Source organism: Dermacentor andersoni, chromosome 9 (genome assembly GCF_023375885.2).
Source record: "Dermacentor andersoni chromosome 9, qqDerAnde1_hic_scaffold, whole genome shotgun sequence".
Taxonomy (NCBI): domain Eukaryota; kingdom Metazoa; phylum Arthropoda; class Arachnida; order Ixodida; family Ixodidae; genus Dermacentor; species Dermacentor andersoni.
In genome coordinates, this window is record NC_092822.1 from 106602568 (window position 1) to 106616602 (window position 14035).

Sequence of the window (14035 nt, forward strand, 5' to 3'; positions counted from 1 at the left end):
ACTAAAGTTGTGGGGGCTGGTACCATAAGATGCATTTTTTGGTGCACACCTATGTTCTGCCTCAAGTAGGGCTTTCTCTTTTTGTAAGCTGTCTTGTTTCCCTCAAAACGAATCTTTCTGCTGATATAAGCCTTTAGATGCTCCGATACGCACTTTTGGCTGCTCTATAGAGTTGCTCTAAAACGGCCTCGGCCAATCGCATATCTGTAAACTTGGTAATGACTTGGAGGTTTCTGTTTCATGATTACAGCAGTGCTGCAAACAAGTTGGTGGTGGCATTTTCTATCACAGCATAACAGTATGCTAACAACAGTAATAGTATACAAGATAACTTTGGAATACCCGTTAGAATCTTTATTTCATGTCAGTGTGTTGAAATAGTTTGCAAGAGAAATATTTGTACATATTCATAGATAAGTTTGGCCTTTTTGTTCGTGTAGGACGTCGGGCAATTACACATCATATCAGACAAGCCAGTGCGTAAGTCCTGGAAGCCAGTCGGCGAGCACTGGAAGCCAGGCAGTGAGCCCAGCAAGCCAGGCGCCAAGGCCTGCAAGCCATCTGCCGAGCCCTGCAAGCCAGCCAGTAAGCCCTGCAAGCCAGCCAGTGAGGCCAGCAAGCCCAACTGCTAGCTGTCAGCCGAGTGCACAGGAGCTTCTTAACAACATCGTGCAATTTGAAGACATAGATAGAGATGTTCTCCTAGAAGGCTCTGTCAACTCGGACATAGTCTTGCAACACCCTCTCGGCCACCACTTTGCCAGCTGCAAACGCATGCAGTGCCAACAACTGCGCTTAGGGATTTAAAAAAAAAAATGATTTTACCCCCCAGCGCAAGGGCAGCAAAAGAAAGCACGACACTAGCGAAACAGACGCACATTTCGGCGACCTTTGCGAAGCTCTGAAGAAAACAGAGCCACGCGATGAGCATGAACATTTTGGGCTATGTCTGGCCAAGTACATGGAGCGTGTGCCTGAAGAGAGGCAGTTAGAACTTAAAATAGAAATGCTAGAACTAGTGAAAGAATTTGCAGACGATTGGCTTAATTTTTCATTGATGTGTTTGTTTATTTCAATGTAGAAGAAAATGCTAAATGCATTACACAGTCAATTGTTAAATAAGGGGAAAACAATGTGAAGAAAAAGGAGTAACAAATAGCCGTCACTAAAGCAGCTTCGTTTTACTGCAGCCAAATATAGAGTTTGAATTTTTGATTCGTTATTTATTTACAGAGTAAATGTGCGGGGAAGGGGAGTCTGAGTTCTTTCAATATGCAGCCAGTATGCTTAAAGGCATCCTAAAGGCAAATATGAAGTCAAGCTAAAGTAATACAGTACTCAAGGACGTGCGTGGCATCAGTATTATGGGAAGTTGAGGTAAATCCAGTTCATGATGTTATTAACTTTTTTCTTGCTGAAATATTTATTTATTTATAATCTAGTCATGAAAGATGTTAACTGAAAACAAAGTTGGTAATGAATTTTCGCAGAATTTCATAATTTCATTACTTGACACTCCGATTACAACATTAGAGAGTTTTAAGTTTAGGGGACGCAAGTGGCTTGCGTAAGCAAGAACTAAGAGCGACGGTACTGCGCATGCACAGACACCTACGTCTAGGTCTGCGCATGCGCACTACCGTCACCCCTAGCTCTTGCGTACGCAAGCCGCTTGCGTTCCCTAATCTAAAACTCTCCATTAGGCTTACATGCAGCATGTGCACTTGAAATCCGTCAACGTGTAGGTATAAATATGAAAAGATTTTTCTTCTGCAAAACACAATGTGCTTGTCCAGCAATACACGCGTTTTGTATAGTACTAACCAAACACAGGAGGCGCTCTTCATAGAAATTTCCATGTCTGGGTGCATGCCCTGCTGTGCGAAACCATTCGCGAAATGTACCTCGCCAGACACACCCATATAGGGCATTAAAGGCCAACCGCAACAAATTTGGGACCGCGTAAGGAACCTAGTTTTATATAGCGTACATATAGAGCCTGCATGCAAGCAAATTCTGACATTTCGAATGGTAGGGAATGCATCCTCAACATCTCGTAGAAATAGACCTATATATGAAAAAATGCCACTATTACCGCTTGTTGAAAGCGACATGGGGCACCGCACGTGTTGCTCCTTGACATGACCTCGGAGAACAGTGCTGAGGAGTATACGCAGAGTGCCTCAAGCGGCCAGCCTTGCTGCAATTGCGCATGCATTCGCTGGCTTTTTTCACTCTTGGAAAAACACTTTTATAGAATGTGCTGAGCAACAGAAAGCTGTATCTGATTTTTTTATGTTGCTCTACAATTTTCTCACTGATACTTTTCATCTACTTATATTAATTAAGAATTACGTTAAGACTAGTCATCTAATTAGGCAGAATGCAAGAAATATTCAAATATTTCCAGGCGACGGGAAACATTACCTTGGTTCTGTCCAGCTAAGTGGCATTTGCATATTTATAAAGTTTGCGTGTACCAAAAAGAAACACCACGTATAGTACTATTGCAGCCTGTTTGGGCAAAGTATTATTTTTTATTGTAATTGGCCTTTAGCTTGTACTTTTGACAACACAACCACTTCACACAAAACAATATAGAAAGAAAATTGTAATGCTGCATGGAGAATACACTTTCTCCTTGGCCGGGAGAGGTGGTGGGTAGTGGCGGTGATGCACAGCAGGATGTGCATAATTATGTTTCTTCCAGCAGCTTGCTGAAAGGAGAATGCTTGCCTTACAAATTCAGCAGTGATGCTTAATTCAATTAACCTAAAGAATTTTACATGCTGAAACAGTATGATTATGGGGCCTGCGGTGGTAGTGCAGATTAGTTTTGACCACCTGGGCTTGTTAAACGTGCACCCAATGTATGGTGCATAAGCATTTTTGCATTTCCCCTTCAATGAAATGTGGCCGCCTTGGCTGGGATGGCTGTGATGTTTGCATCAGGCCAAACTTTCAAAATGAACTCGTGCGAAGTGACCTGCTACCGTATGCACGACTGAAGAGACCAGCTCTTATTATTCTCATGCTGATACAAGACAAATGTGGTATGTGCATGGGGTGCTACTGAATCCACTTGGACATAAATGTTTCAGTAACAAATGCTTATTACAAGACTTGTGCATTGGAATGCCTTTCCCAAACTCAAGCAAATAGCTGTTGATGTGACTGCAAACATTTTCTTTTTTAGCACGAATGTTAGTACTACAGTCGAACGCACTTATAACAATACTCAAGTGCCACTAAAATTACATTGTTATATAATTGATATTTGTCAAGCCGGGTTGCATGAAAAAATCAAAATGGGGGATGGCAGGGCTGTTATCAGAGAACTATAATGGCGCGGAAGCCAGTGCCCCACCCCACCACGTTCCTCCATCAGGCTGCTGATTGTGTTCACTCGTTTAACTGCCTCTTGGGCGCTCCGATCTCATGTACCAAGCCACGGCTGTCGTTATAGAATGGCACTGCTATTACAACTGCTAAGAAGGGTTACGGGTGGCAAGTGATAAGCGAACTCCACCAAGGCATCGCTTTGGTGGCTCCAAAAGGGACCTTTAAGAGTGCGAGAAGTTTGCCGCGGCAGCCTGTCAGCTTGAGAGATCCAGAAGAAATGCTGAGGCGAGATCGCACGATCATCCCGCCACCTACTTCTCACTGGCTTGTACGAGTAAACCCTATGTCCGTCAGCCTTGCATGCTTTATGCAAACCTTGCCGTCATCCTTCATGAAGGCATCCAGGTACTCCACATAGTGCAGTGAAAGTTTCCTCACGAAAACAAAGCACTGGAGGCACTGCATCACTTGGCGGTCCTTCTGTGAAGAGAACGTTGAGGCAGCCTGCCCTACCGAGTCATTGCTGCTGTCGTTGCCGTGAGTATCCAATGCAAGCATGTTTGCGACGATCGCCTCATCGGTTGGAAGCACTTAGTTTCCATATATATAGCTGTGTGCTTTCTTTACACTGGCAACATCGTGTGTTGTCGATGATAAGTGGGCGCATCATTCATCTCCCGTTTCAGCAGCAATTCAGAGAAGGCTGAGAAACCACGTGGCCAGGAATAATTTCATTGCAGCCAACAAAGACGAGCACGAGCGATTAAACTCTTTGCATAACTGCACTGAATGAGGAGCCAGCGAACAATCTGGGAGCAGTGCAGTTGGCGCGGTCCGTTCATGTTTCAGAGGGTGGTGCGGCGTAGAGCTGTAGGTGCTGCCCATTCGTGTTCGGAGGAGTCCAAGAGCGACGGGAGAGAGGTGCGCGAAGAGGGCTAGAAAATGAGCGCACGGCAGCCGTTGGGGCAGCGGGCCATCGTTCAGCAGCTCGAATTTCTCGTTTTCATTTTTTTTCTTTTCAAGGATTTCGAATTTCAATACCTTCTGGCATGGACACCCAGCAGTTAGACTTAATCGTTATAACCAATAATGCAGCAGCGGGGCATTTTAGTAAGTGGATTATTTCACCATGGAAAACATACAAATGGTGACTGTGCAGCAGCTTTTCATTGTTATAACCAACATATTATTAAAACCGGTATCGCTATAAGTGGGCTCGATTGTACATGCTATAACTTTAACAACTGATGCATCACCTGTACACAGCACCGCGAGATAGGCATGGCAGATAGGCTGCCATTGGCTAGTGTCATGCGTTATTAAATCTGTTGCATTATGCACTGTGTATTGTAATGGGAGTGTTGACTTTGCAACTGTAGTAACGTCTAGAGCACTTTGCGTTGAGCAGATGGAAAGTGCAAGTGCTTGTAGCACACGAGAATATTTCAAAACACATGAAATCTGCTGTGACATGAAGGCCCCCTGTGCCTGCTGAACTTTAATGCTTCTTGTTGAATTTAGTGACGTCTGTGATAGATGTTCTTCACCGTTCTTTTTCAATTGCATGCCTTTCCATAAACTTGCCATGTTTAGTCTTGGAGTTTGTGTTTGTACCTGAAATCTTGATATGCATCTTTGTGTTCGGAGTCCAGTGGTGACATTCTCAGGTTATCGTTTTTGGCAGCAGCTTTTATTTCATGTGACACAGTACAAGGCATGTTGTATGATTCAAGCGGTTGTTTAGTCAGTGTGCACTAAAAGTGATCATCCAAGCTTACATTGCCTGGGTAATGAATTGCATCAAAAGCGTATTGTTGGCAAATCATTTCTGGTAAAGCCCAGAGAGTGGAGGGACATACATAAAAAGGAAAAGTCTTTCCTTGTTTTTCGCGTTTTCCTAATTTTCTTTTATAGAACACTAGTACAGTCATTTTGAGTACTTTATTTCAGTGCAATGTCATCAATCTTTTTCTAGTCTGACTGTTCTTTCCTCGTTTTTTTAATATGTATTGAACAAGCGCAATAAAATTGCATGTGCCTAATAGTATGCTTCCTGATATTCCTTCTGAAGTGTAACAATGGTTGGCTATGCAGTTCAGTGCTGTGCAATAAAATACTACAGCAATTGTGTATGGCGCAAACTTAAAATGTGAAGGTGAGGGAAATGAATTTGTTGGGAATCAACACAATATCAGCATGCGCAAAGAAATCAGGGGAGGAAGCTTTTGAAGAAGTGTGTTGATGACGTACAATTACTTTGGAAAATGTTTGGTATTCTGAAATAAATCTGGACACTTGAAGCAATTATGCATCTTTGCACTCTGTCACGTTGTCAGTGCTTCTATAGTACAAGTCGGCAAAGGACAACCATTGAAACGTTCAGATTGCCATGTTTCTGGTATCTGATGCTGTCATTTTGGCAATGTCGGCAAAGACTCGCTTGATATGTTGAAACCAGTTACAAAACATGGTAGTTATTCAGTCAAAGCTTGCCTTGCAGTTCACCAGCTGCTCGATGTGGAGACCTCGTGATACAGTATTGATGCCCTGACATCCTAGAAAAATGATTACGTGTCACATGGGACTTGCCATTGATTTTCTGCCCAGCTTACAAGAGCACTTCCATAGACTTCCACTTCCCTTCAGCTGGTCACAAGCCGGGTGTGGCTCTTGCATGGGAGCAGGCCATTCGGCTCTAATATTTTCGGCCATGCTTAATCTCTGCGACTCTTTATTATCAAAACAGTGAACAGCAGTCTTTTTTCACAATGGTATTTATTCACGAATTCATGTTCTTTTTTCTTTACAAATCACTGCATTCACAGAAGCCGCTGTCAGAGTGGAAAACAATGCTATAAGTAGAAAAAGTTCACTGCAAGCTGAACAGGCGTCTACAAAAAGCACTCAATAACACAGGCAGGAGGCTAATTTAGTAGGCCTTTCTGAATGAAGGGTTGGTGTGAGATGTGGGGTAGCATTGTGCTGTCAACTTCCAGTTGATCTGACATTTGTTCCGCACAGTGGCGTGCATGCCATTATTGGCACCCACGGCGGTGGCCTGCTGCAATGGCCCCTTGCGCTCTGGTTTCGAGCAGTGAAGCAGTTTCATCCTCGTGGCTTGCTCAACATGGAGTTTGCTCTGTAGCTAATGAGTAATTGTTTAGTTTTCTTTGAAGTGTCCAATGTGACCAGAGTACCAGACAACTCCCAATTAAGCATATTAGATGTAAGGCGTATATTTACATGTTTATTCTGTACTAACAGACAGCGAAGCATGAGTTTGCATTGTTTTTCATTTGAAATAAAAACACTTCAAAAAATAAACAGCAAATATTTTTTGGCAGGTGAATGTCCAGATTAACATTATAGGAATAAACATGCACACAGAACACAAGAAATACAAATTGACGACACTGAAAAGCCTCTAGCAATATGTGTACGCATAGTGTATGCAGAGCCAAGTTTGTTCAGATTGAATATGTAGCCGCACAGGTATGTACAACAATAGATTATCCGCATTTTAAAGTGAAGTTGACCGAAGCACCTTGAAGGGAGAGGAAACTGAAGATGAGCCGCAAATAGTAGGCCACTAGGCGAAGAATACAGTCGCAGTGGAATGTGGTATTATGGAGCTTTCACAACAAAATTAAAGTACGAATTTATGCTAATTCCGCACTATTCGCTAGCATAGTTGGCCAGGGTGGGGAAGTATTTCTACAGCAGTTGCGAGCACTATGCAGTTGCAGCTGCAGAACATTTTATGTACCCCGAATGACGCCACCGGTTCCACATCTGTGTATAGAGCACCTTTTCGAATCCTAACACAGTACACTTTGGTTCATTGCAATTGTGTTAAATTTTTCAGTCTGATCTCTACCTTGCATCTTGGCCAGTGTCTGGTTATTGACCTTCACTGGATACCTTGAATTTAACTTGCAACCATGCATGCACCTCATCACAAAACTGACAAAAATACAAAAAAAAGTAGTTGTGTCAAACGCACATCATCTCCCGAGGAAACTGCCTACTTATGATTTGCTATAGTGAAAACGGTAGCTCACACTATATTAATAGTTGTTACACAACTCCAATGGAAGCAATTTGTCAAACTGGTCTAGAAATTGACACCACAGTGCAGTTGTCTATGTCTACGGCCCACGGATTAGCTCGAGGACTTACATTCCGAGCTGGTGGCCTAGCCGAAGGCTTCACGGGGCGGGACCGTTTAGTGTGTTACAGAGAGATCACACAACACTACTGACTAGGCCGGGTTAAATATCCTCCGGCTGATATATACTTAAACAAGAGCCAGGCCTCCACTTGGCGTCGCCTCCAAACCAACTCGTTTCCAAGCCCGGTGTCGTGCAGCCTCTACTACCCGGGTGTAAGCCCGGGTTACCCGGGCTTACACCCGGGTGTAAGCTATGTAAAGCCAGGGCTAATCTTAATCACATTCTGTGGGAATGCCCACAGGCTCCCTCTGAGGGAAGAATAACGTCTTTAGAACAATGGAAGAACTTATTACTCAGCTCCGATCCGGACATTCAACTGAACACCGTCCGACTGGCCGAAACCGCCGCTAGGTTCCAAGGACTCCTGGCTGTCGTCTAGGTGGGAAGGCTTAAAGCCTTCCCTACATCTGTTGGACAAATAAAGCTTTACAATCCAATCCAAAAATATGTTGTCCCCATGAACAGCCAGAGGCCTTAATGATGGCGCAGTTCAGGAAAATAGCAAGGAAGCACTGAACAAAAAGAACCTCAAGAGTAGCAAAAATAATTCTCAGGACAGACTCGTAAATTAGATTTCAGCTTTGCTGCTGCACATACGTGTGTGGACTTTAGTCATATAACTCACCAATACAATTCTGTCATTTCAGGATTCCTTCAAAGAGTAATAAGCACACTCAGCATGCTTGAGATTGGTAAAAACTTAAGGACTACGAGAGACGACACACACTGCGCTGACTTCCAACAATTTTATTGTGTTGCCACATCATGTGTACATACACAAGAGAGCATGCGCAGAAAAATGGAAGGCAGTCACATGCGGTGTTCTTACAGCAAGTCATTGTACTATGAACATGGTCACATGAAACAAACGCGCATTACTATTTCTATCTGTTTAGATACATGACTGCACAAGGTGTCAGTGCGATAGAGGGGGCACTAATGTGAAAACTACCCAGTTTTCTGATGAAATATGCTTTGGTAATTTCCCACATGAGCTGTAAGCTGTTGCTGATTTCATTAGAAAACGGGGTAGTTTGTGCGTTAGTGCCCCCTCTATTGCGCTGCCACCTAATGAAGTCATGCATCTCAACAGATCGAAATACTAGTGTGCATTTCTTTCAGGTAACCATATTCCTAGTACAATAACATGTTAGAACACCCCTTGACACTGCCTTTCATTTTTTTGTGCATGGCCTCTCTTGTATATATATATATACACATGATGTGGCCACACAATAAAATATTGTTGGAATTCAGCGCAGTGTTTGTCATCTTTCGCAGTCCTTGTGTTTCGCACTGTAAGAAGTTTTTGCCATGAATTACCAACTAGCCCAAGCAACCATGTTAGTTCAATGCTTGTCATTGTTTACGCTCGTTGATGAGGACAAGGAAGTGGAGTCTAGAGCACTGTACAGGCTGGTTTTGGAAGGCACACATAATTGCTAAGAGTTCTGGTTGAATTGATATGTGAAACTTTAAAGGAGCACCTGAGGAAGCATGACTGAAAGTAATAAGTTTTATTTAGTATAGGTATCAAAGTAACAAAATTTTAAATATTCAGTACATATATGCCTTGCTCTTGGTTCCCAACTTCAGAAAGGTAGGCACATAAAACAAATTTTATGGAGGTTTGGTAGCGTGAATATTAGCCATAGCGGTGCCCATTCCATGTAGGAAAGCCATGACTTTGCATATACGAAAACAGGCAGGCACCTACGTATGGTGCAGGGAGCATTTCTTCCGCATGTAAGCAAGCACTCGCAGCATATTTTCCTGCATTCTTCAGGCTATCCAAGTAATAGTTGTCACGTTGCAGAGCATGCACAAGCCTCCTTATACTTGATTACTCTGTTGGATCAGCCCCTCGCGTACAAACGGGTGTAGTCATGTATCCAGAACTTGTACTGAAACCATGAAGGGCTTTGTAAAGTACTTGTACAGTAATGCACAAGGGCAATTAAACAGGCAGCGTATCAAAAGTGAGATATTTGACTGCTAGAAAGGCTTATTTCGTCCGCCTGAAATCAATTGTGTCCTGTTCTGTGAATGCAAGCTCCACACGACGCGTAACATTGTTCGTATTAGGGTGAAAATCATCATCAGCGTGGCTATGCCCACTGCAGGGCAAAGGCCTCTCCCTTACTTCTCCAAGTACCCCGGTCACGTGCTAATTCTGACCATGTTGTTCCTGCAAACTTCTTAATCTCAACCGCCCACCTAACTTTCTGCTGCCCCTGCTACACTTTCCTTCTCTTGGAATCCAGTCCGTAACCCTTAATGACCATCACTTATCTTCTCTCCTCATTACATGTCCTGCCCATGTCCATTTCTTTTTCTAGATTTCAACTCAGATGTCATTAACTCACGTTTGTTCCCTCACCCAATCGGCTATTTCTTATCCCTTAACATTACACCCGTCATTCTTCTTTCCATAGCTCGTCGCGTCCTCAATTTAAGTAGAAGTCTTTTCGTAAGCCTCCAGGTTTCTGCCCCGTAGGTGAGTACTGGTAAGACACAGCTGTTACACTTTTCTCTTGAGGGTAATGGCAACGTGCTGTTCATGATCTGAGAATGCCTGCCAAACGCACCCCAGCCCATTCTTATTCTTCTGATTATTTCAGTCTCATGATCCGGATCCGTGGTCACTACCTGCCCCAAGTAAATGTATTCCCTTACCACTTCCAGTGCCTCGCTACCTATCGTAAACTGCTGTTCTCTTCCGAGACTGTTAAACATTATTTAGTTTTCTGCAGATTAATTTTTAGACCCAGCCTTCTGCTTTGCGTCTCCGGGTCAGTGAGCATGCATTGCAATTGGTCCCCTGAATTACTAAGCAATGCAGTATCATCAGCGAATCGCAAGTTACTAAGGTACTCTACATTAACTCTTGTCCCCAATTCTTCCCAATCCAGGTCTCTGAATACCTCCTGTAAACACGCTGTGAATAGTATTGGCAAGATCGTATATCCCTGCCTGACGCGTTTCTTTATTGGGATTTTGTTGCTTTCTTTATGAAGGACTACGGTGGCTGTGGAGCTGCTATATATATCTTTCAGTATTTTTACACACATCTCGTCTACACCCTGATTCCATAATACCTCCATGACTGCTGAAGTTTCGACTGAATCAAACTCTTTCTCGTAATCAATGAAAGCTATATATAAGGGTTGTTTATATTCCGCACATTTCTCTATCACCTGATATCACATACACTCTTGAAACGCTAATGGATAAAAGGAGCCCACACAAGAAAAACTAAAGATCTGTTTCATGCTACTCCAACACAATCATGAAAACTACACAGACTACTGAGTATGTACCAATGTTTCACACAATGTTAAAACAGAGCCTCACGAAAGGTTCAGTGATGCACAATAGGCAAGCCCCCCCCCCCCCCTTCCTTCTCTGAACACACCATTGGCTCTTGTCATGCTACCCCTGTCATCAGTCATCAAAAAGAGAAATGGTGAGCTTTAACCCTGCTGGTGTCACCTGGAGCACCCTGTTAACATAACGATGGGCGAAGGAGGCACCGGAATAGCCAGGGAAGGAGCACGAAATGCACCATTCAGCATGCACCACCAGCCATGCACCAAACGTACAGTCAGTATGTTTTGCTGCTGCTATCTCGTGCAGTTAAGAGCTGCCTCCTTGGACACTCCTGGTTGGTGCCACTGCCAAAGCACCTGGCCAGCGCTGCTGCAGAAGTAGGCAGTGAACAGGTCCCTGGCAGCAGCTGCATCATCATGGTGGTTCCTTGAGTGCGTTGCTCCAATAGGAAAAAAACCGTTGCCTGCTCTACTTTGCATGCTTTGCCGCCAGTGTCCTGCAACAACATTCCGAAAGCTATCTTCCCTATCTGGGAATTTGTGGGCCTGGGGGTTATAGATAGTTAGGAAGTTGTGAAGCACACAGGCAGCTTTCACAACAAAATCAACATTCTCCGGCTGCAGGTTCATGGTGCGCAACAGTACTCTCCACCTGGCAGCAGTAATGCCAAAGACATTTTCTACACAGCGCCTGCAGAAATGAAACAAAGCACAGTTTGAGCAATGATCTTAGATATGACAAATAATGGGACTTACAATCACGTCATGAGCACGTACTCGAATAAGCGTAAGTGGCAAAGTAATGGCAGCTTTGCGTCCGGGGTAAAGGTTCTTTGTAAACACAGGGACATCTGCCTAGTGTCTTGTGAATTGTAGACGCGTGCTGCCCTACACCGTGGTGCGTTTCGGGCTTTCTTTGGTGGATACGTTTAAATATGATCACTTGAGAATACCACTTCAGCTCACCAGCAAACATAACTACGCATTTCCAGGTCAGCAACACATACACGGGGCAACTTTGTGCAAGACCTGTGTTGCAAATTATTTTAAGGGACTGACAACGAGCCAGAATATTTTGCGGGATGTTAGTAAAAATGAGAAAAAAAACGTTATTTATAGTGATACAATCGAGCCTGCCGATCACGACATCAATGGAAATTATAATTTTAAGTTGGCATACAAAATCGCAATAACCAGCATGAATAGGCAATTAACCCTTCGTACTTTTATTGTGGTATATGAGATTACTGTACATTAGCCGATCGTTATTAAGTGGCACATAGTTGTTTAAAATTGCAGTACTTATGTAATTTGGCTTTTGCAATTTATTGTACACGTATTATGCAGCAGGAAAGTGCACACTAATGAGCGGCGCTAGTTTCATGGTAACGAGTGGAGCAGCAGAGCGGGCAGATCCATTCATTGTATTGTGCATATTAGGGCTGCTGTATGCACCCAAGTTTGCAATTTTGTGCCCAGAGCACTGTGAGAAACAAAATGCCATCGACGATTTGTGCCATGAATTGGTGCCAGCCCTGCAATAATAACACTACTGGCATATCCCATCACTTAGCTTGGTTTGGTTGAAAAAAGCTTGGCGCATGCAGCCTGCAAAAGCATGGCTTTCGAGATCATTTTATGTTACGTGGAGGGAACGGTTACTGGGCCGTAGATTCAGACACCACCTATTATTGTAAATATAATTCAACGCTTCAGGAAACATGAACTGCAGTTTACATTGACCTGATAAACAAATTATTACTTTTCTTACAGATAGAGTCGTACTTGCCTTCTACTTTCGACCAATGCCTGCGTAAAAATCGCTACCACATTCACATTTCACTGTTTCCAGCATGTTTCTTGAGCACAACCACATTCGGAATGAAGAACGGAAAATTCTGAAACAAAATGTTCACAACATTTTCCGCATTACCACTGTACACTAACCACTTGTGCGATAGCTACTCGAAGTGTTCATGTTCACGCTAAACTGCAGTGCTCTACATTGCAGAGACTAAGTGCATTTTAACAAACTTGCTTACAAGGACCACCGAGTTGTGGCTACCAGCTGTAGGTGGATGTGAACTTGTTTGTTAGCCAACAGTGCTGGTGTTGCAATGAAATCAAAGAAACACTGTTCCGCCATACCTTGCCCGGCTGAGCCTGTAATTGAAGATCCGTTTGTTGTCGCTGAGGTGCCTGGCTGGGAATGGTCGCATGAAATCCTTCCTCAACTGGAAAGCCTCGTCCCCAACAAAGGCATATGGAGCGTTTATTGATGTTCCCGGTAGATAGCCAAGCGAGGGGATGTCAAGTTGGCCAGGACTGAGGGCATGGCCAAAGTCAGAGTTCTTGAATGTCCCACCGTCGCTCATCCGACCTTCGGCGCCCACATCAATGAGCACATACTTGCACTCACTGTCCACGACTGCCATCAGTACTATGGAAAATGTTCCCTGAACGATCAAGCGTGGTACATGAAATTAACACAGTTGGAGCCATGAACATTTATATGCCCAAAATGAATGAAAGGGTGCAATATTACTGGTACACTTTCTTTTCTTTTTTGACAACTTACGTGGGCTTATAGGCGCAACTGCACATAGGCAATAGTCTACCTAGTGGCGTAGCAACGGGGGGGGGGGGGGGGGTGGCCGGGGGGCCGTGGGCGCCGGGTGCAAGGGGCTTGTAGGGGGGGGGGGGGGTCATTTACGTCTGACGACACCCGAGAATTGTCGACATCCTCGCCTTCCTCGACTACACTCGGGGGGGGGGGGGGGGGGTGACAGAAGAGCTAAGGGCCCCGGGTGCCAAATGACCTAGCTACGCCACTGGGTCTACCTCATGTGTAACTATACCACACGATGATAATATGACATCATGAGTATCTAACTGGAACGTCTTGTGCCAGCAGTGCTGCATCCCACATAAATTCTGCTCGTTTATTAGCGCTTCGCAAGCAACATGCAATGTCAGTAACTGAAGTGGCCATTCATACAGTGAAAACATGTGTGCTGCTTCTGTAGGTACACCACTGCAACAAATTGGCAAAGCTGATATGCTGTCTCGAAGGGCTAGAGTGCCTTTACCCTGTAAGTCATTGCAAAGAAAAAGATGAGCACTGTGAAATGT

The 14035-nt window shown here is 44.0% G+C and overlaps 1 protein-coding gene across 1 annotated transcript; it reads right to left on the bottom strand.

Annotated features, from left to right (window-relative positions):
* Positions 1-11197: 11197 nt before the first annotated feature.
* LOC129383940 (uncharacterized) lies at positions 11198-13338 on the bottom strand. Its single transcript, XM_055068978.2, has 2 exons — positions 13052-13338; positions 11198-11594 (listed from the first exon to the last, which is right to left on the bottom strand). Exons 1-2 carry the CDS (start codon positions 13336-13338, stop codon positions 11198-11200), a joined length of 684 nt encoding a protein of 227 aa, XP_054924953.2.
* Between the last annotated feature and the right edge of the window lie 697 nt (positions 13339-14035).